This window comes from Monodon monoceros, unplaced genomic scaffold (genome assembly GCF_005190385.1).
Source record: "Monodon monoceros isolate NGI ecotype Baffin Bay Population unplaced genomic scaffold, NGI_Narwhal_1 Super_Scaffold_11, whole genome shotgun sequence".
Lineage (NCBI taxonomy): Eukaryota > Metazoa > Chordata > Mammalia > Artiodactyla > Monodontidae > Monodon > Monodon monoceros.
In genome coordinates this window covers 58,553,339-58,573,088 of record NW_021703767.1, presented here as the reverse complement: position 1 = coordinate 58,573,088, position 19,750 = coordinate 58,553,339, and the positions used below count along the sequence as shown (strand labels likewise).

The 19,750-nt window shown below is 45.2% G+C and overlaps 1 protein-coding gene across 1 annotated transcript in view; it reads right to left on the bottom strand.

The window, feature by feature from the left end:
* The window catches only part of CUNH3orf52 (chromosome unknown C3orf52 homolog), a 29,157-nt gene that overhangs the window by 3,789 nt on the left and 5,618 nt on the right, over positions 1-19,750 (bottom strand). The window contains exons 3-6 of the mRNA XM_029213712.1: positions 12,522-12,678; positions 11,941-12,068; positions 5,793-5,863; positions 2,752-2,933 (exon numbers count right to left, since the gene is read on the bottom strand). Coding sequence (XP_029069545.1) covers positions 2,752-2,933; positions 5,793-5,863; positions 11,941-12,068; positions 12,522-12,678 — 538 coding nt within the window. The remainder of the gene's footprint in view (positions 1-2,751; positions 2,934-5,792; positions 5,864-11,940; positions 12,069-12,521; positions 12,679-19,750) is intronic.

Here is a 19,750-nt window from a genome sequence, read left to right as displayed (position 1 = left end):
GTATAACACAGGGAACTATATTCAATATCTTGCAATAAACCATAACGGAAAAGAATATGAAAAAGAAGGTATATATATGTATAACTGAATCACTTTGCTGTACAGCAGAAATTAACACAACATTGTAAATCGACTACACTTCAAAAAAATAAATTTTTTTAAAAAGGAGGAAAACATTAAAACAAACAAACAAACAAACAGGGCTTCCCTGGTGGCGCAGTGGTTGAGAATCTGCCTGCTAATGCAGGGGACACGCGTTCGAGCCCTGGTCTGGGAGGATCCCACATGCCGCGGAGCAACTAGGCCCATGAGCCACAACTACTGAGCCTGCGCGTCTGGAGCCTGTGCTCCGCAACAAGAGAGGCCGCGATAGTGAAGAGGCCCGTGCACCGCAATGAAGAGTGGCCCCCGCTTGCCACAACTAGAGAAAGCCCTCGCACAGAAACGAAGACCCAACACAGCAAAAATAAATTAATTAATAAACTCCTACCCCCAACATCTTCTTTAAAAAAAAAAAACAAAAAACTTTTCTCTTTGAAGAATCAGAACATCATCTTTGTGGGACGGTGGCTGCCCAGCTCCTGACAGGAGCGGGGGGATACCTCGCCAAGCCCACCGTGCCTACGAACACAGGGAGCTGGCGTCGGTACCCCCGAGCCTCACTGGTCTGTCCCAGAGGCCTCACACCCCTCTCTTCCCTCCCTCTGGACTTGGTTCTGAGCTGCCCCTCCCTCTGCCTCCCTGCCTTCTCTGCATCTCTCTTCTTCCTTCCTCGCTTCCCAAATGGTCACTGTCTACCCTTCTATTTGAGAAGGGACTGATACTCATACTCCTGAAAATATCAAACACTGCTCATGCTCTGCAAGGTGTGTTGGTGGGGGGGTCACAGAAATCCCCATCCCCAGGAAAAATGCCTGAGAGAAAGAGTACCGTCTCCTGAGGAGCAGAAACAGTGTTGCTCAGGCTGCATCCCCGATGCAGAGTCTGAGGTTCAGTTCCAGGTCTTCTGTCAGACCTCATAAGCCACCTGCCCTCATAATGTGGACCTGCCGGCCTCATAATCCTCCTCAACCTTGTCTCACCCTCCTCCCACCCCATGGTCTTCATTTAGAAAGTGCTGGGGACCACAGCTTCAAAGAGGAGGCTCAGAAAGTCAAGGTCAGTCACCACACAGCAGGCAGGGTGGGCCTCCCCTCTCTCTGCCGTGCACAGGAGTGGGCTGAAAGGTCCTTCCTTCCTTCCTTCCTTCTCTCCCTCTCCTTCACCCCCTTCTTTCTTTCTAAAATTCCTGTACAGGGGGAAGAACCTCTTCACTCCACACAGTATGTTATCTGCCTGGCCCAGAGACACACTTCATTTATTTAGATGCTCAGTGAAGAAACTATTCATTTACGTGACTTTCCCAGTGAGCTAAAAGTTGGCCCTCTGAAAGTCATTCCTTTTATTCATTTGGGAAAAAGAGAGCTTTAAGAACTGCTTTATAAAACTCTCTGCCTTCCCAGGCCAAGATCAGTCCACTTCCACTTTCCGTTCCCAAGATTCAAGCGTCATCACAATAAACGCCTCTTCTCACAGCCTGTGGTAACGTGTGCGCTTTATAATCTGTTGCACTCTCCTGACCCTCGGCTGCTGGCCCCGTGCCTGCCACTCACCACACCTCCTTCTCGTTCACCTTTTTCATTCATTCAACTAGTATTTACCACTGCTGATGTGCAGTGTTTCTGACGGGTTGTGGCTGAAAAACCATCCAAGACTGTTGGCATTAAACAAGAGCTAAAACCTCTCCAAGTGAGGAATCAGAAGTGGGAAATGAGAAGAAGAATGGGAAGTAAGGCCAAAGCTCAGTGCAGACACACGTGAGGGAAGGAGGTCTCGAAGGCTGGTGGTCATCTCACCTTTCCACCTTCCTTTCTGGCAGGTTTTGTACAACGTTCTCAGATTCTGACAAGTCGGGTATCTTCTATGCTTGTTAAAAAACATATCCATTTCCCCATCCTTTTCTTAGTTTTAAAAGTAGATGAGTAAATGTATTACAATCTTCTATGGAAAGAGACGAACTTGTCTTTTTATGTCCCTCTATTAATATCTTAATGCAGCAGTTCCCAACTTTTTGGCACCAGGGACCGGTTTCACGGAAGATGACTTTTCCACAGACTCGGGGTGGAGGTGGGAGTCGGGGGGTGTTTCAGGCAGTAATGTGAGCAATGGGGAGCGAGGGGGAGCGCTGGGGGGTGGCAGATGAAGCTTCACTCGCTCGCCTGTCGCTCACCTCCTACTATGCGGCCCGCCTCCTAACAGGCCACGGACCGGTACCGGTCCACAGCCTGGGGGGCTGGGGACCCCTGTCTTAATGGACTCAGTGGCCTTCAATAGAAAAAGAGATAGATTCCCCATACTGAGGTCATCTTTCAACAATTTAACTATATTGTTTACTTCAAACTCTTCAGCACTTGCTTCTCTTGTGAGATCACAGTGTTTCCATGAAAGTTTCTAATGATATTCTGATGTGGGATATGGGGCTTAGAAGGTGGGTGAACCACAGCAAGGAAACACATAGCAACCCTCATGTTTATAGTTTAGTTGTTTCCGTAACATTTTTTCTAGTTGCTCTGTCTGCTCACAGAGGGCAGGAACTGGGTGACCTCCACGGAGCGTGGAACATCACCTGCTCAGAAAGCAAACTGAGCCATCTGCCCTGTCTGGTTCACTTGTTTATCATCACAGCTCTGCCTTCTGATGTGCTCCACTTACCAGAGAACCAGAGGGACGCTGGGTCAAGCCCCAGAGTCTCACAACCGGACACGTTCTGATCATGGAAATCCTGCTGCAAAACGCCCAGCACCAACTCTTCACTCATCACATACTTCATAAAGTTGTGGTCTTCTGACGGAAACCCAAAGTGCAGGTGGTAGGTTATTGTGGCATTTTCACCACTGAAAGGCAAACCAAACAGAGACAGTTAAAAATATCAACAGAGGGCTTCCCTGGTGGCGCAGTGGTTGGGAGTCCGCCTGCTGATGCAGGGGACACGGGTTCGTGCCTCGGTCCGGGAAGAACCCATATGCTGCGGAGCGGCCGGGCCCGTGAGCCATGGTCACTGAGCCTGCGCGTCTGGAGCCTGTGCTCCGCAACGGGAGAGGCCACAACAGTGAGAGGCCTGCGTACCGCTAAAAAAAAAAAAAAAAAAAAAAAAAATCAACGGAATCACACTGCAACTCATGAAACTGATTTTAGGAAAAACATCTTTTTAGTTCTGCATTCCCTCCCAGGACAAAAGGGCAAAGAGTGTACTGCCCTAGAAGCCCCCTCATCAATGCATCCATCACACAAAGTTGAGGTGGTCCTAACCTCCTCCTTCCACCTAGAACCCATCCCCTTGGAGTCCGCCAGGAGAGGCCATGCAGGGGAGATACTGACTCGGCTATTGTCAACGAGGCTCCAAGAGCTGCCCAACACCAGGCTTTACCCCTGAGGCAGGCCAGGGAACCCCTTTTTTTCCCTGTTCTCACACCACAGCCTCTCCCTGCCCCAACAAGTGTGTGTCAGAGCTACTCAGTTTAACTAGTTCATTACTTAACCTATAAAATGTTCAAGGTAGGGCCCAAAGCTCCCTGCCATCGGCTGGATGCAGACTCCTAAACTCTCACAGATGACCCTGGGTACCAGCAGCAAATCATACCTCCCTGGTTTGTCCCCAAAGTGAGAAACTTTTTCTGTCCCATTTCCACTTCCTAACGTTTTGCAACTCTCAGTAAGGGGACCTAAGGAAAGGGAGTTTTCATCTTCTTAGAACATACTTTCCCATTTCTAAAATAAAAATAATCATGAGGCTATCCTCAGCTAATCAACAGTCTATACAGCTTGTTAAATGCTACCTTAACATTTAGATTTCTCAACAGATATCCTTTGGTTCAAGAAGGCCTAGATTTTTTAAAAAGGTCCAGATTAAGAGCCAGCAATAAAATATTTAAGAGTGGCCACATCTGAGACCCTCACCCAAGGGCAAGTTTGAGGTTTTTTTCTTCTTTTTTTTTTTTAACATCTTTATTGGAGTATAATTGCTTTACAATGGTGTGTTAGTTTCTGCTTTATAACAAAGTGAATCAGTTATACATATACATATATTCCCATATCTCTTCCCTCTTGCATCTCCCTCCCTCCCACCCTCCCTATCCCACCCCTCTAGGTGGTCACAAAGCACAGAGCTGATCTCCTTGTGCTATGAGGCTGCTTCCCACTAGCTATCTATTTTACATAAGGGCAAGTTCTGCAGACAAGCCAGTCCCAGGAGTGAATCAGAACACTGTCCCTGCCAACGACTGGCAAAGAGCTCCCTCTTGTGGCCAGAGGTCACATACACCAATACTCGGACTGATGCGCAGGCTTTGGAGGCACTGCGTTTGTTTCTCAGTTCAACACTGTTGAAACTCTGTCTGGACTTTAAAAAATGAAACAAAAATGTTTCCCAGCAGAATTTCTTTATCCGAAAATCCTAAAACCCCTGGGTTTTTCTTTCAAATAACTTTTAAAAATAGATTCTCTCACATTACTCTTCAGATTTTGTTTTACTCAATTTTCTGATGGGTTTTCTCAGTGTTTACCCCAACCCCTTATGCAATCCCACCTCCTCTAGACCCGTAATAGGGGCTGGATTCTTGGTAAGACCCTTTACGCTCTGAATATCCTTCCTCTCTCACCTGTCTTTGAATTGTAAGTTAGGGCAAGCGCACTGAGAGGAAAGTTGGGTCTGATTATGCATTTCTCCCTTTTCTATTGGCGTTTTAATACCAGTAATTTATGAATAAAATAGGCTAGGTCAAAAGTGTCACCATAAGGTAGCATGCACACTAGCGGTCCATAAAGAAGGAGGAATAGTGCTGTTGACAAGGCAACCTGCCACTGTGTTTTCAGACTCCAAATCCCTTTGGTTTTACCCCACTGTGCACTGGTGCTTCCCCTCCCAGGTTTGGGAAATTTATGGTTTGAGTGGAGGAACCTCAATGTAAAATTGTCTTTGATGGTCACATTCCAGGGCTATCTTAGGCACAGCAGGTAATAAAGCTTTGCCTTGTAAATCTTGTCCTAACAATATAAAAGGATAATCAAATGACTCTTCTACATACATACACACTTTTACCTAAGTGTCTATAGACATATACAAAAACATAAGAGATTAAGAGGAAAGGAAACAATACATATGCGTGTGTATATGTTACACATATATAATACACAAAGTATATATGGTAAATACATGCACAGAAGAAATCACACAGACCAGTGATTGTTATTCATTTTGTAGAAGGGACTGGAATTCACTGTGGAATTGATTGGCACAGGAAGTGTCCAGGGGTAGTGGGGCGGGGGAAGGCAGGATGTGTACTTTGCTGGTAGCATGTATCTTTATTTTTTAATATTATACAAGGAGAATGAACTTGTATATGACTTGTGTTCCTCAAAAGCAAAAGCCAGTACATAATCCAGCACTATCTGAGATCTATTTCTATTTCTACTCTTAGCTTATTCGAGCATCTGCTGGGAAACAGAAATGGTTTGTCTGGGCTTTTGCTCTATTCCCTGTTACTGTGTTGAGTCATATAATTTATCTGGATTTCATTTATTTCCTTCGTAAAATAAGGGCATTGAGCTAGTTGGCCTCCAAAGACCCTCCCGGCACTGACACTATGGTTCTATCTTCCGTTGGTCCCCTCCGTGCTTTCGGATTAGGGAAGTCCTTTTTGGTAACGAGCGATGAGTGTCGAGAGACACCAGCACATAATGCTCCACATTCTTACCTGAAGTCTATGATTTCAACTGAAGTAAAGTAACGGCTCAGAGCTGGTGATGAACTGTACACATCTGTGAGCTAAAACAAACAGGGCCAAATTAACAACCACACACATTACTGCCAGGTCATGCTGCATATCACCTGACAAAGCAAAAATACTCCTAAGCAAAGGAGACCCAACTCTAGGGAGGAATCAACTTACTTAGAGGCTCTGGATGAAGAAACAGGAAGGGGTGGGCCCCTCACCAACCAAAATTCAAGTTAGCATTCATTTCAAGGGATCTCATTTGTAAGGATCAAGTGACCAGGCTGGGATTTTCAACATCTCGTATGTTGCGCTGAGACCTGTGGCCTTACTGGTCGGCAGCCTGAGCCCACACAGACCCGAAGCACCATGGGAAGGAGGGAACCCCCGCGGGGCTAGGAAGACTGCAAAACAGGCCGCTCAGGGCCCCGTTTATAACCAAACAAGGGCCTCTTCTCTCTTTTCTCCAGAGCTTCACTCCAAGGAGAAACAGCCACGCTGTTTCTGGATAATGGGATTAAGTGGGGGAACAATGGCAAAGAGTCAGAGTTCTTATTTTATCCATGAAGTGTTGCAACCATAAAAAATAATGACATCTGTGTTCCCAACTACCCAGGTTTCATGCCCTCACATTTTACAGTATTTAGTTGAGCCCTTTACGTGAAGAAACCCAACACAGCTAAAGCTATTCCTACACACTATTCTGTTTTTCCTCCCTCCCTCCCCACTACTAACCACCGTCCTGAAGCTGGCATGTATCCTTTCCATGCATGTTTTTATAAGCCTAACACTCCCGTGTAATCATAACTATACATAAATTTAATGGACATTTTTATTCAAATAAAACATACCATATTCTACATAATCTTCTCTGACTTGCTTTTTTTTCACTCAAAATCACATTTGAGGTTTACCCATAACGGTACATCTAGATGGAGGTCATTCAATGTGACTCCTAACTCTGCAGAGATTCCATGAAATGATTGCTCCACTTCATCCCTTCCCCTACTGGTGGCCATGGGCTTTGTTTCCGATTTTCTCCTGCTACAAACTATGCTGAGGTGATCCTGCCTGAACCTCTCTGAGCCCCTCTTCTTATACAGGTAAGAGTTTCCCTGGGCCATATACCAAGAGATGGACTTGGGTCCAAGAGTTAGCACATCTCTACCTTAACTAAATCTTTCTGAATTGCTCTCCATTTCACTCCCCTCCCAGCAATGTATAAATGCTCTATTTCCCACAGCCTTGCCAGCATTTAATGTTACCAGATTTTTCCATTTTTGCCAATCTGATGAGTATAACATCGTGTTTTACATCATTTTCATTGGCAATGTCTCGCTTTCTAGTGAGGTTGAGTATCTTTTTGTGTGTTTATTAACTCTGTGGGATTTCTCACCTTTGAATTGCCTATTAGGGCCCTGTCTTTCTCTTGGGTTGCCTTATCCAAACTGATTGGTGTTACATTCTGGACACTAGCTGTTGGTTTTGTGTCATAAATATCTTCTCCCAGTCTTTGATTAGTCTTTTCATCGTGTTTCAGAGATGTGAATTCTCACCTATAGTACCCGAGGACTTGTGGCTGAATGTATTTACGTTGCATCTCTTTAAAATTTACTTTGAAGGTTAAATGCCTTGTTCTTAGCAGGCAGGAGGACAGTGCTGGGATCTGGGTACACCCCCCAGCATGGACCCAGCTCTGAGGCTGGAAGCAAGCCCACGGCCAGGCATCTGAGAGCCCGGCCAGAGCCACTCCTGCCGGCCTAAAGCCTCAGCCCTGACGTTGTTCTAGAAATTCCACACCTACGGTTTCCCCCATGCTGAGCCTGGCACGCCCTGCAGCACCCATCACTGCTCGGTGCCTCACTGTTTTATCCGGCAGCAAGCAGCAGAACTACCCCCGAGGAAAACTTGCTCACCTGTCTCCCACCCATTCCAAGCGGAATCTCATGCAGGCTGCATCCATATTTCGCTCCCACTTAACTCACTGGTGACAATTCATTCTCTCCCAGGTAGAGCAGACGGGATTAGACCACCTCCTCTAATCCTGTCACTATTGCTGTGATCTGCATAGGAATCTTGACAAAAGAGGCATTGCTATCTCTGCTATCTCTCCCTTTCTCACTGATCAAAAAAAAAAAAAAAAATTCCAGGCATTCAGGGAGGTTACAGAACATGGCCCAGGCCACTCTGCTAGTAAGGGATTCAATCCTAGATGTTACAGACACTAAGGCCAGCTTCCTCATGTTTTATCGAACCACGCAGTGGAGATGAAGCAAGGAGGAAAGTGGATCCTTCTGAATATCAAGGAGGAAAGTAGCATTAAGCGTTAAGAACTTTGGGGGAAAACGACTGGGTCATCTTATAGATTTTGAGCCCCACAGAAAAGAATATTGCTAACAGGCTGACAGTCATTTAGAAGACCCGGGAGGGTGGAAAGTGGCTCTCCCAGGGCTGCTCAGAAGGAGAGGGAAGAAGATGAGGATGCTACAGACGGGATTATTTTTCAAGAGCTGAAAATAATAACAATAATAACAACAATAATGCCACTCTCTTCCTTTAAGATTGAGCTTCTTATGTCAGGAGTTATGTTTGTCCTTCCTTCTTTTTTCCCTCCCTCTCATCCTTCCTTTATTAATCCTTAGGGCCCTAATCACTGTGTTTTGCACATAGTAGGTACTCAGAAAAAATGTTAAGTTAAAATTTTATGTTAAGAGATGGAGTGGTATACTAGATCACTTTCAGTGTCCACTCTAACATTCTTTTTGGTGGCATGGTCTCCGGCTATAATTAGGACATATTTACATATTTAGGAGCTGTTAACCACACTACCCACTTTGGGACCAAAAAAGTGAAAAGAGGGGCTCCTCACCCCTTGCTCTGGTGTCTCTCACACTACGCCTATGAGGCTGGGTACAAACTGAGCTCAGAGCCCGGTGAGTGGATCACCAGAGTCAGGTACAGTGGCTCATCAAAAACCAGCTTCCAATTATTTACAATAGCCAAGACATGGAAGCAACCTAAGAGCCCATCAACAGATGAATGGATAAAGAAGATGTGGTGTATAGAGACAATGGAATACTACTCAGCCCTAAAAAAGAATACGATATTGCCATTTGCAGCAACACGGACGGACTTCGAGGGTATTACGAAATAAGTGAAATAAGTCAGACAGAGAAAGACAAATGCTGTAAGATAACAATTATATGTGGAATGTAAAAAATAAAACAAACTGGTGAATATAACAAAACAGAAACAGACTCACAGATACAGAGAACAAACTAGTGGTTACCAGTAGGGAGAAGGAAGCGGGGAGAGGCAAGATGGGGGTAGGGGATTAAGACATACAAACTACTATGTATAAAATAAATAAGCTTAAAAGGATATATTGTACAGCACAGGGAATATAGCCAATAGTTTATAATAACTATAATTGGAGTGTGACCTTAAAAACTGTGAATCACTATGTTGGACACCTGAAACTTATAATACTGTATATCAACTATACCTCAACCTTTTAAAAAGTGATAGTGTTAAAAAAAAAAAAGAAAGAAAGAAAAGAAAACAGCTTCCAGAGGAAGAGGGATGCCTTCCCTGCATCATCAGAGGGGCCAACGCTAATTCGGCAACAAGCACGTGGACTGAGCTATGACACCACAGAGCTAACGGGCTGGCTTAAGCAGAGTATCGGCCCCAACCCTAAGAGAAGGAAACTGGCAGTGAGATATGAGAGGGGCCAGGAAAACTGTGTTTAGAAAAGCAAGACAGTAAAGCAAAAGAGAGGGCACAGTGTTTCAATATCGACCCCCATTTACCTTCCACGTCCAGAAGCTTCTGGAAACTGGCCTAAGTGGAAGAAAGGGGTTCTTGACCTGATAATTAGATAGATAGTAATGTCTCCAAGTTCCTCATTTTTGTTCCTGAACATATCTGATCGGGAAGCCAGGGGCAGGAGTCATTTCAGCTCACTGCACCTTACGTTTATCATCTGCAAGTCAGATAATTCTTTTTTTAAATGTTTTACAGGGGCTTCCCTGGTGGCGCAGTGGTTGAGCGTCTGCCTGCCGATGCAGGGGACCCGGGTTCGTGCCCCGGTCCGGGAAGATCCCATATGCCGCGGAGCGGCTGGGCCCGTGAGCCATGGCTGCTGAGCCTGTGCGTCCAGATCCTGTGCTCCACAACGGGAGAGGCCACGACAGTGAGAGGCCCGCGTACCACAAAAAAAAAAAAAAAATGTTCTACAAAGTTCTGTATAGGCACCTCATATGCACCTGTGGGTATACAGGGAAAGTGCAGTGATTTCCATTTATCAGAGCAGGAACAAGCTCAAAGAGGCCTGTGAAGTTGCCCCAGAGATCTGCCAGTCCCTGTTCCTCAGCCACTACACGGTGATGAGTTAAAAACACCTGTAGAATCTGCTAACGCCTGCTTCTGTGCAAAAGAACTATGGCTTTAAAGTGAGTGATTAATATCCAGTTCCCTTTGACATAGTGTCCAGTCTGTAACAGGTGACACATGTGGATGCTGACTCACTTGGTTTCTGCTCGGCCAGTGCAAAACCCCTCAATCAAAAAAGCACCCAAGGGACTTCCCTAGTGGTCCAGTGGTTAAGACTCCGAGCTTCCACTGCAGGGGGTGTGGGTTCGATCCCCGGTAGGGGAACTGGGATCCTGCATGCCACGCGATGTGGCCAAACAATTAAAAAAAAAAAAAAAAAAAAAAGGCAACCAAGAGGAAAGTAGCAACAGGTTATTCACTCAGCAGCTTGCTCTGGAAGCAGGTGGCAGGAAAGGTGGAAAAGGGAGCTGCAGATAAGATAGAAACAAGGAAACGGAGGAGGAAGGGAAACCTGGAATAATCCTCGCAAGGTACAAACTCCTGTGATCAAAGGGGCAATCAAACGGTATGCACCTGGCTGCCCAGAAACTGACTCTGGGGTGACCTAGATGGAATCAGATGGAAGCCAAATAAAGAGGGCTCACTCCATTCAAACTATCAACTGCAGGGAAGAGGGTAACAGACAGCAGGCTAGTCTTGCTTAGGTTTTCTTATCAAAAACTTTTCTGGGTCTGGCCGTGAACCACCCTGTCTTTGACAAGGTGACCAGGGCTGCCCACCAACCCTCGTGGTCTGGCTGCAGAGCCCCCATATTGCACAGAGGCTCATTCTCCTGCATTTCCTGCTCTGTGAATGATGTCACCGTCCACCCACGTGGCCACCCAACCAAGAGCCTGGAGCCATGCTCTCCCTCAGACCCACATCCAACCAGCCATGAAGTCCTACTGAGGGAGAAGACCTCTGAAATCTCACCTGAACCTTAATTACTCCCCCTGACATTGCCCTAGTTCAAGGCTCTCTCATTTGTCACCCAACTTATTACAACACCCTCTAACTAAGTGCTCTACTTCCAGTGTTTTTCCATCATCACACAGAACAACTGAAATCAGAGGGTGACCATGTCAGCCTGCAGATTAAAATCTTTCAGGGCCTCGTCAAAGAACACAGAAACCTTCATGAGCTGACCCGTCCCCTCCTGTTCAGCCTCACCTCTGCAAGTCCGCTACACAGTATGCAGGGGCCATAGCACACTGCCGGGCACATCCTCTAGTATTCTCTGCTCTCTAATCTGGAACACCCCTACTTCATATTTCAAGATTCTTCCTGAGTGTCACCTCCTCCAGGAGGCCCTGCGTGCCTCCATCCCCACCTCCATGTTTATATAAAACACACTGTACGTATCTCAGTGATGGAACATATCACACTGTTTATAACTATTTAATTGCTTCCTCTACTTGGACCGTGAGCTCCCATTGAGCGCTCAGACTTTGTGACCCTAGCACCGGGCATGTTGTTGAGCACATCGCAGACCCTCAATGAAACTTCAGGTTGAATCAAGTATAAGACCAGAATGAGAAACCGAACACTGTCCTCCAGGATACATTTAGCTGGAGGCCAGGGCTCCTCCCTCTGGCTTTGCACTACAGAAAATCCATTTCTAAGCACCGGTTTCTGCCACTACCCAGACAAAGAATCCAAGCTTGAAGCTACCTACCGGCTAGCTCTAAGCCAACTGTTCCAGGAGAATTCATACTCTAATGCTAAGAACTCAGTAACGATGCATAAGGTATCCTACCCTTTTCGTGAGCAGGTCAGGCAATTTCTCTTCAGTAACACACTCCTCTGGAATCTTTAGCGTGACCAAGAATGTTTTATTAGACGACAATTCAAGTATTTCATTTTCATCCTCATCGACATAGGTTACTAAAGAGAACGGGGGGGTATAAAAAGTAAAAGTAAACACATGCATAAAATAATAAACTTATTTACTCCATTGGCTGCTATACTTAAAAAACAAACAACGAATATTCATCAGGGATAAAGCCTGGACACAGTAAGCAAGAATAAGCAGAAATGTTTTCTCTTCTCAGTAAGGCTGAATAAAGACAAGGGCTCACCTCTATCATGATATAAATTTTGTTGTTTTATTTGACGCCACGGGGGGCTCAGATTCCACTGAACACAGACTGGGAGAAGGGCGGTGGGAGGAAGCGGGAAGAACGTGAACTCCTTTGTTAAACTGACCCTGTAGCTTAGCTACATGCACAGGTGTCAAGGCAGACGCTGGAGACGTTCTGGAGGGGCCAAAAAAACAATGGGGGACGGGGGACAAGGAGTAGAGCAAGGAACTTTGCTGAATCCTCTTCGGTTCTGTACACATGCTGAGGAAGTGACCATCCTCGAGCAGAACAGCTTGGGGATTAGAATCTGAGAGCGTGAGCATGAAGTCATCGCTCTCCAAGATGTCCCAAGGCGGGGATGTTGACACACTCTGTTTGCACTCAGAGCCCCAGGGCTCACAGGACTTACATTCCTGGGACAACAGTTGGCTGCTTTGTTCTAAGGACTATGAGCTAATTGATTTCTTAAGCACTTAGAGCCAAAGGAAAAACACAGAAAGTCGGAGACAGGAGTTCAAAGCTGGCATGCTGGCACTAATTATGCTCCCCTGGCTTCCTGCCAGGGTCACTCGGGGACAACCTCTCCGGCCCTGAGAAAGGTGTGGGTGACTGGAACCAGGTGTTTGTCGTGAATTTTTTTCTGTAATCCCACACCTCAAACATAACATTATCAGCCTCTTTTACTGGACTCTGAAAAGGCCACAGTGGCATCAATTCTGGGTTTATGATGGAAGAAAGAGTCCTGGTACTTATTCCCTGAGGAAGTCTGAAGTGTGAAGTATGAGAAGCAAGGGAATGTGCAGGAGAATTAACAGAGCGGGCCGGAGGCTGCCAGCCTTAGCAAGTCCAGCGCAATGTTGGCCCCTGGCTGGAATCTGGAGCTTAGATTTCTGGAGTGTTCCCACGTTTCCTGGTAAAGAGTGGCTGGCTGTGCCTCAACTGTTTGCAGAAACAGTGTGGCTTGTGCTGAGCCTCTCCTTTCCTTCTGGGAGTCTGGAGTTTTGGTAGGTACCGGGCAGAGCCTGTCTATGAGACCAACTCCAATAAAAACTGAATCTCTAATGAGCTTCCCTGGTGGACAACATTTCACACGTGTTGTCACAACTCATTGCTGGAGGAATTAAGTGCACTCTGTGTGACTGCACTGGGCAAAGACTCTTGGAAGCTTGTACCTGGTTGCCTCCATATTTTCCTTTATATCCAAAAGCCATTCCCCACGTGTTTAAAATTCCTTGCAAAGATTATTTAATGGCTGCACTAATGTTCTAAAACCATTTAGTGTTTTTATCTTTCCAATTTATAAATGCTGCTGCAATGGGTATCTTTGAGCTCTACACCCACCACATACATTTCCAGAGTAGATATCGTTGCCTCAGAAAGGAATAAGGATGCCAGAGAATGGATACAGGAGTCACAGAACTGCTGAACTCAAGGGCACTAAGAAATGCCAGGTTTGCCATTGTATATTCTTGCCTCCTTTGCCACAGACTGATTGACTATAAGCGCATGGGTTTACTTCTGGGCTCTCTATCCTGTTCCGTTGATCTGCATCTCTGTTTTTGTGCCAGTACCATACTGTTTTGATGACTGTAGCTTTCAAGTATAGTCTGAAGTCAGGGAGCCTGATTCCTCCAGCTCTGTTTCTCTTTCCCAAGATTGTTGTAGCTATTCAGGGTCTTTTGTGTTTCCATACAAATTTTAAGATTTTTTTGTTCTAGTTCTGTGAAAAATGTCATTGGTAATTTGATAGGTATTGCAGTGAATCTGTAGAGTGCTTTGGGTAGTATGGTCATTTTGAAAATATTGATTCTTCCAATCCAAGAACGCAGTATATCTTTCCATCTGTTTGTGTCTTATTTGGTTTCTTTCATCAGTGTCTTATAGTTTTCATAGTACAGATCTTTTGCCTCCTTAGGTAGGTTATTCCTAGGTATTTTATTCTTTTTGATGTGATGGTAAATGAGATTGTTTTCTTAATTTCTCTTTCTGATCTTTCATTGTTAGTGTATAAGAAAGCAGGAGATTTCTGTGTATTAATTTTGTATCCTGCAACTTTACCAAATGCATTGATGAGCTCCAGTAGTTTTCTGGTAATGTCTTTAAGATTTTCTATGTACAGTATCATGTCATCTGCAAACAGTGACAGTTTTACTTCTTTTCCAATTTGGATCCCTTTTATTAAGAAATGCCAAGTTCAGGACTTCCCTGGTAGTCCAGTGGTTAAGGCTCTGTACTCCCAATGCAGGGGGCCCGGGTTTGATCCCTCATCAGGGAACTAGGTTCCACATGCATGCTGCAACTAAGGAGCTTGCCTGCCGCAACTAAAGAGCCTGTGTGCCACAGCTAAGGAGCCAGCACAACCAAAATAAATAAATAAATAAATGATAATTTTAAAAAAAAAAAAGGAAGAAAGAAATGCCAAGTTCAAAAAGAGGTCTCCAATAATAGCTCTAATGACATATATTTAACTTGTATTATCTGAATGAATCTGTACCCGACCTGGCTAAATAGTCGTGCTTGTTAAAATAACAACAACAGCAAAAAAAAAAAATAGGCTTACCCAGTCAGTAGAATTTTCATGTTTTTAATGGGATTTAACCTAGTCAGTATTTCCATGTAGAGAAAACGTCTTTTAAAAATTGTAGTACATACATAGAGGACACTGGAAGCACACAAAAACAGCTCTTAGGCAGGAATATAAGAAATGAGGCTGGAGAGGTAGGCCTTAAATGCCAGATGTCTTCAAGAGATAATGGAGGTTGTTAAATGCCTCCCAGGAAGGAGATGAGGGTAAATCTGCTGGTGACAGATGGGATGAAATGGAACTGGGGGAGACTGGAGGCAGAGAGGCCACTGGGCAAGAATGGGAGAGACAGATTTCGACTGACAGCAGTGGGAAGAGGAAGGAAGGAAGGGAGGGAGAAGAAAGACCAGGATGGTGGAAACAGAGCTGGCTGTAAAGGCAGCCAGATTTAGTTTGAATTCCAGCTCAGTTAGTCATTAGCCATGTTACTTGAGCAAGTCACTTAAATCTCTGAAGCAGTTTCCTCAACAGAAATGCCTACACTGTAGGTGACGGTAAAGATAAGAACCACCATATATAAAGTATACAGCACAGAGCCTTGCAGTAGGCAGGTAGTCAATGTTGAAAGTTTCTATCAAGACACTACCAAGGAATGATTGATAAGACCTGGTCATTATCTAGCTATAGGAAAGAAGAAGAAATCAAAAATGTTCCAAAGTATCAAGCCTAGGTAACAGGAAGAATAACAGCTACTGTATTATGCACATGTATGCACTTGCATTTACCTCGTGTAATCCTCAAATCAACCCTATTAATTAAATATTAATGTTTTTATTTTAAAATGAAGACATTGAGGCTTAGAAAAAATGCATAATTTGCTTAGGTCAGTCAATTGAGCTAGTAAGTAGGAGGGTCAAGGTATATTTATAGACACAGATCCAGAAATCATTTATATTTTACAAATGTGGAAACTGAGGCCAAGAGCGTTGAAGAATTTGCCTAAAGTTACACAATTGGATGATATAAACCTGGCCTCATGACTCACCATGAAACTATAAAAGGTGAGCTCAGTGGAGAAGGAGATACACATGACTAGTAGTTTCACATGGATAATGATAAAAATGATGACAGTTATTTCCAGGTAGAGAACTATAGCAAAGTGCACGACTAAAACTCAGGAAAAGTGTTCCAGGGGTCACCTCCGAGAGGGGATGGCTGCTGCCTTGGGACTAAATGAGCTTCTCAAGGGAAAGAATGAAGAATGAGAAAAGTGAGAAGGCTGAAGACATGCCTCCTGCAATCACAACATGGAGCCAAAGGCAGAAATAAAGTCCTGGAGTCCAGAGTTCTGAAGGCCTGGAAGAGTACAATACAGTGGAGAGAGCTGAAGGCTGCAAACAGGGCAGGGGAAGGGAGAAAGGCCATTGGGTTTTATGATCAGACACTTGCTGTTGACCTTTGGAAGAACAATTTGGGACCAATGGATACAGTGGTTTAGGAGTGAGCAGGAGATAAGATCACAGACCTCTCTTTCTAGAAGTTTGCCAGTGAAAAAAGAGGGAGAGAAAAATATATAAATGAAGTAGCAAGATGCTGATGGAAGACTGCTCTGAGGGAGAGACTATGTGAGCACATTTGAAGAGGCCCTAGAGGATGCTTAGAAAGAAAGGGCGCTATCTGAAGGTCCACGGGTCAGAAGAATCTGGAGAGGATTCTATGGAGAGCACAGGTGAAGAGGTCAGCCTTGGGAAGACAGGAGAACATATGAGATGTGAGGGAAAGAGAAGCAGGTGAAAATGCAAAGAAATTTCAAGATACTGGGCTTGCTGTCTGCCTAGGATTTTCCCATGAGTCACCCTATACCAGGGAGCAACCGGTGCAACTTGCTTGTCTGCCAGGACCATGTGATGTCATAATATGTGATTCTTATTCCCAACTCAAGGCAAAACAAACCCATCCAATACAGCATCACATAGGAAGTCCCTGCCTGCATCTCAGTACCAGAGCCTCCCCTACTCATACAAAAGCCCGTATGGTAAGAGAGCTGGGGGACATCACATAAGGGTTCCTAGACTGTTAAAACTGGTCACCTTTAACTCATATTTCTAAGCATCCACCTACTTGTCACAGTTTGGTTTCTGTAACATTTAAAATATTTTGCCCAAACCAAGGAAAGGTTTCACCAGTTAAGGCATTCCTAGGGTCTCTCCCCTCACTGTTCGGACAAATTAGTAAAGAAAGCAGAATCCTTGAGGATGTTTATCTGATTCTCCAAATTATCCAGACAGGAAATGACTTTGAGAGAGAGGAAAACTTTTTTTTTCCTTTACCCTTCACACAAAGGAATTTATAATTCCTTAGGGAGAAAGAGAAAATCCATTAATACTTTTTTCCTAAAGATCTGGGACAAAACCAGGCCTCTAGATTTAACGGGAAGGATTCCCTGAGCTCTGCCCGCGTCCCTCCGCCAACCCCAAATTGTCCAATTTAAGAAGGTTTCATTGTCTCTTGTGAGCCTGGTGGAGTGCTAGCCTCTCCTCCACACTGTGGACACAGCCCAGGCTCAATGCCTTAAGCCGAGCCGTGATCCTGAATTTGCCATCACTTCAGTGGTGTACCATGGGCAGAGTCGGGGGAGAGCCCACTCCAGGTGCAGGCAAGAAGGGGTGCACAGTCTGTAGAGAATTAATAATAATAAACCTGACCACAGGTTGGTCTGCCTGTATTATCACCACATCATGGCCATTCCTATCAATGTCAGTGACAAGCTACAGCTCCCCACTGGGCACCTCATTCTGGTGCCCTATTGGCCCCTCCCCAAATGGGATATCTTTCTGTACTGGGATGTATTTAGTGTACCCTCTGGGTCCACTCCAGCTCCACATTTATTATCACCTCGACCTCTGAGCCTCAGTCTGGAGACTACAGAGCCCCGAGACAGGAGAGTAAGGAGTTGGGAGAAAGGGAAGGAGGAGGGGAATGGCAAATGGAGGTGCTGAGAAACTTCACTTCTTAATGAACCAGACAGCACCACTTCTTAAAGAATGTACACTCATTCTTTTTCTTTTAATTGAAGTATAGTTGCTGTACAATGTTATATAAGTTACAGGTGTACAATGTAGTGATTCACAATTTTTAAAGGTTATACTCCATTTACAGTCATTGTAAAATACTGGTCATATTCCCCGTGCTGTACAATATACCTAATAGTCTGGATTTCTTTCTCCCCTACCCACATATCACCCCTCCCACATTCATTAACGAATGCACAGCCTTCGACTCTCCCACCTGCCCTTTTCCCAGAGAGCAGCATTTTCTACACAGCGCCCAGAAGTTCTACCAATACTTGATTCATACCAACGGGCTTGACAATTGGACAATGGCTGATTTTTGCAGACTGTCATCCCAGAAGTGCCCGCAGAGCTGCTCTGGGTGAGGCTGGGACTGTCATGGAGGGAGTCCTGTCCCTGCTCCTTTTTATCCATTAAACCCACCACTGCCTACTATGACCCTCCCCACAAGCCCAAACTCTTGAAAGTTGAGATGCCAAGTAAAATAAAAGTATTTCCCTGATTTAAAAAAAGTAAAAGTTTGAAAATCTCTCTTATGGCATTAACATATTTTAAACACAATTTTATAACGAAACTGAAAACAAAGTTTGCACCGCAAGTGTTAAAAAACTCTTCCCTGAATCTGATCCTGTGAACTCTCACGTCCCCCTGAGAAACTGGAGGAAAATGGAATCCCTTCTTCTGCAGGTTGCTCTTCGTGATCTGAAGAGGTCAAATGACTTTCTGAGAATGAAAATGGAAGACAGCTCTTGGATCTTGAGTTGTTTTTTTGGCCACTCAGCTTGCAGGATCTTAGTTCCCCAACCAGGGATCAAACCCGTGCCCCCTGCAGTGGAAGCATGGAGTCTTAACTAATGGACGCCAGGGAAATCCCTGGGTCTTGAGCTTTAGAATCCTCAATATCAAACCAACCAAATCTGTGGCATCATCCTTTGTTATAGGCCCCAGATGCCAGCCGATGGTTCAGCCAACTTTTAGGACAGCACTGGCTGGTTGTGATAGGACAAGGCTGTGTGACTCAATTTCAGGTTCAATATCCACATGTGGGAGATGATGGGAAGAGGGAGTATCAACACTCATACCAAAGCGATTGTCCTCAGTGTGATGAAGGAGGGGCAGCACCTCTTATCAACTTCTCCCTGCCTCAGGACCAGCCTCTGGCCTCAAAGACACAGCCATTCCACCTCAACACTGCCTTAAGTAACTAAGCAAACATGCTGCCTGCCTGGGAAGCTCACGTGCTAGAGGTTGGCACACCTCATCAGAGTTTTCCTGTTTCTTCAGGTACTGTAAAACTTTGAGACAGGAGATGAAAGGGTTGGGACAAGGAGGAACAGGAGGTGAATGACAAATGCAGTTCCTTAGGAGAATTCCCAGGGCCCCCTCTGGAGAAACTCAGGGGCTGCCATGCTTGCTCTCATCCTGTAACTTGGTTTGCTATGGAGAGTCCAGCTCAACCCTTATCTTGTGGTGATCGGATCATCCTCACAAGTATCCCGGTTCCAGAAGAGCCCCCCTCACACCCCTGTACCCTACAATCACCCACACATAGAAATGAAAGCACTTTTCTTCTTTCCTATTTTGAAATTAAAATATTGCCCACTGGGGGCGGGGGGGGCACTATATTTATGCATCATAAAAACCTTAATACTGATAATCATAAAAAAATTAGCAACTACCTAAAAGGTTTTAAAAAGATGTGGAAGGGCTTCCCTGGTGGCGCAGTGGTTGAGAGTCCGCCTGCCGATGCAGGGGACACGGGTTCGTGCCCCGGTCCGCGAAGATCCCACATGCCGTGGAGCGGCTGGGCCCGTGAGCCATGGCCGCTGAGCCTGCGCGTCCAGAGCCTGTGCTCCGCAACGGGAGAGGCCACAGCAGTGAGAGGCCCGC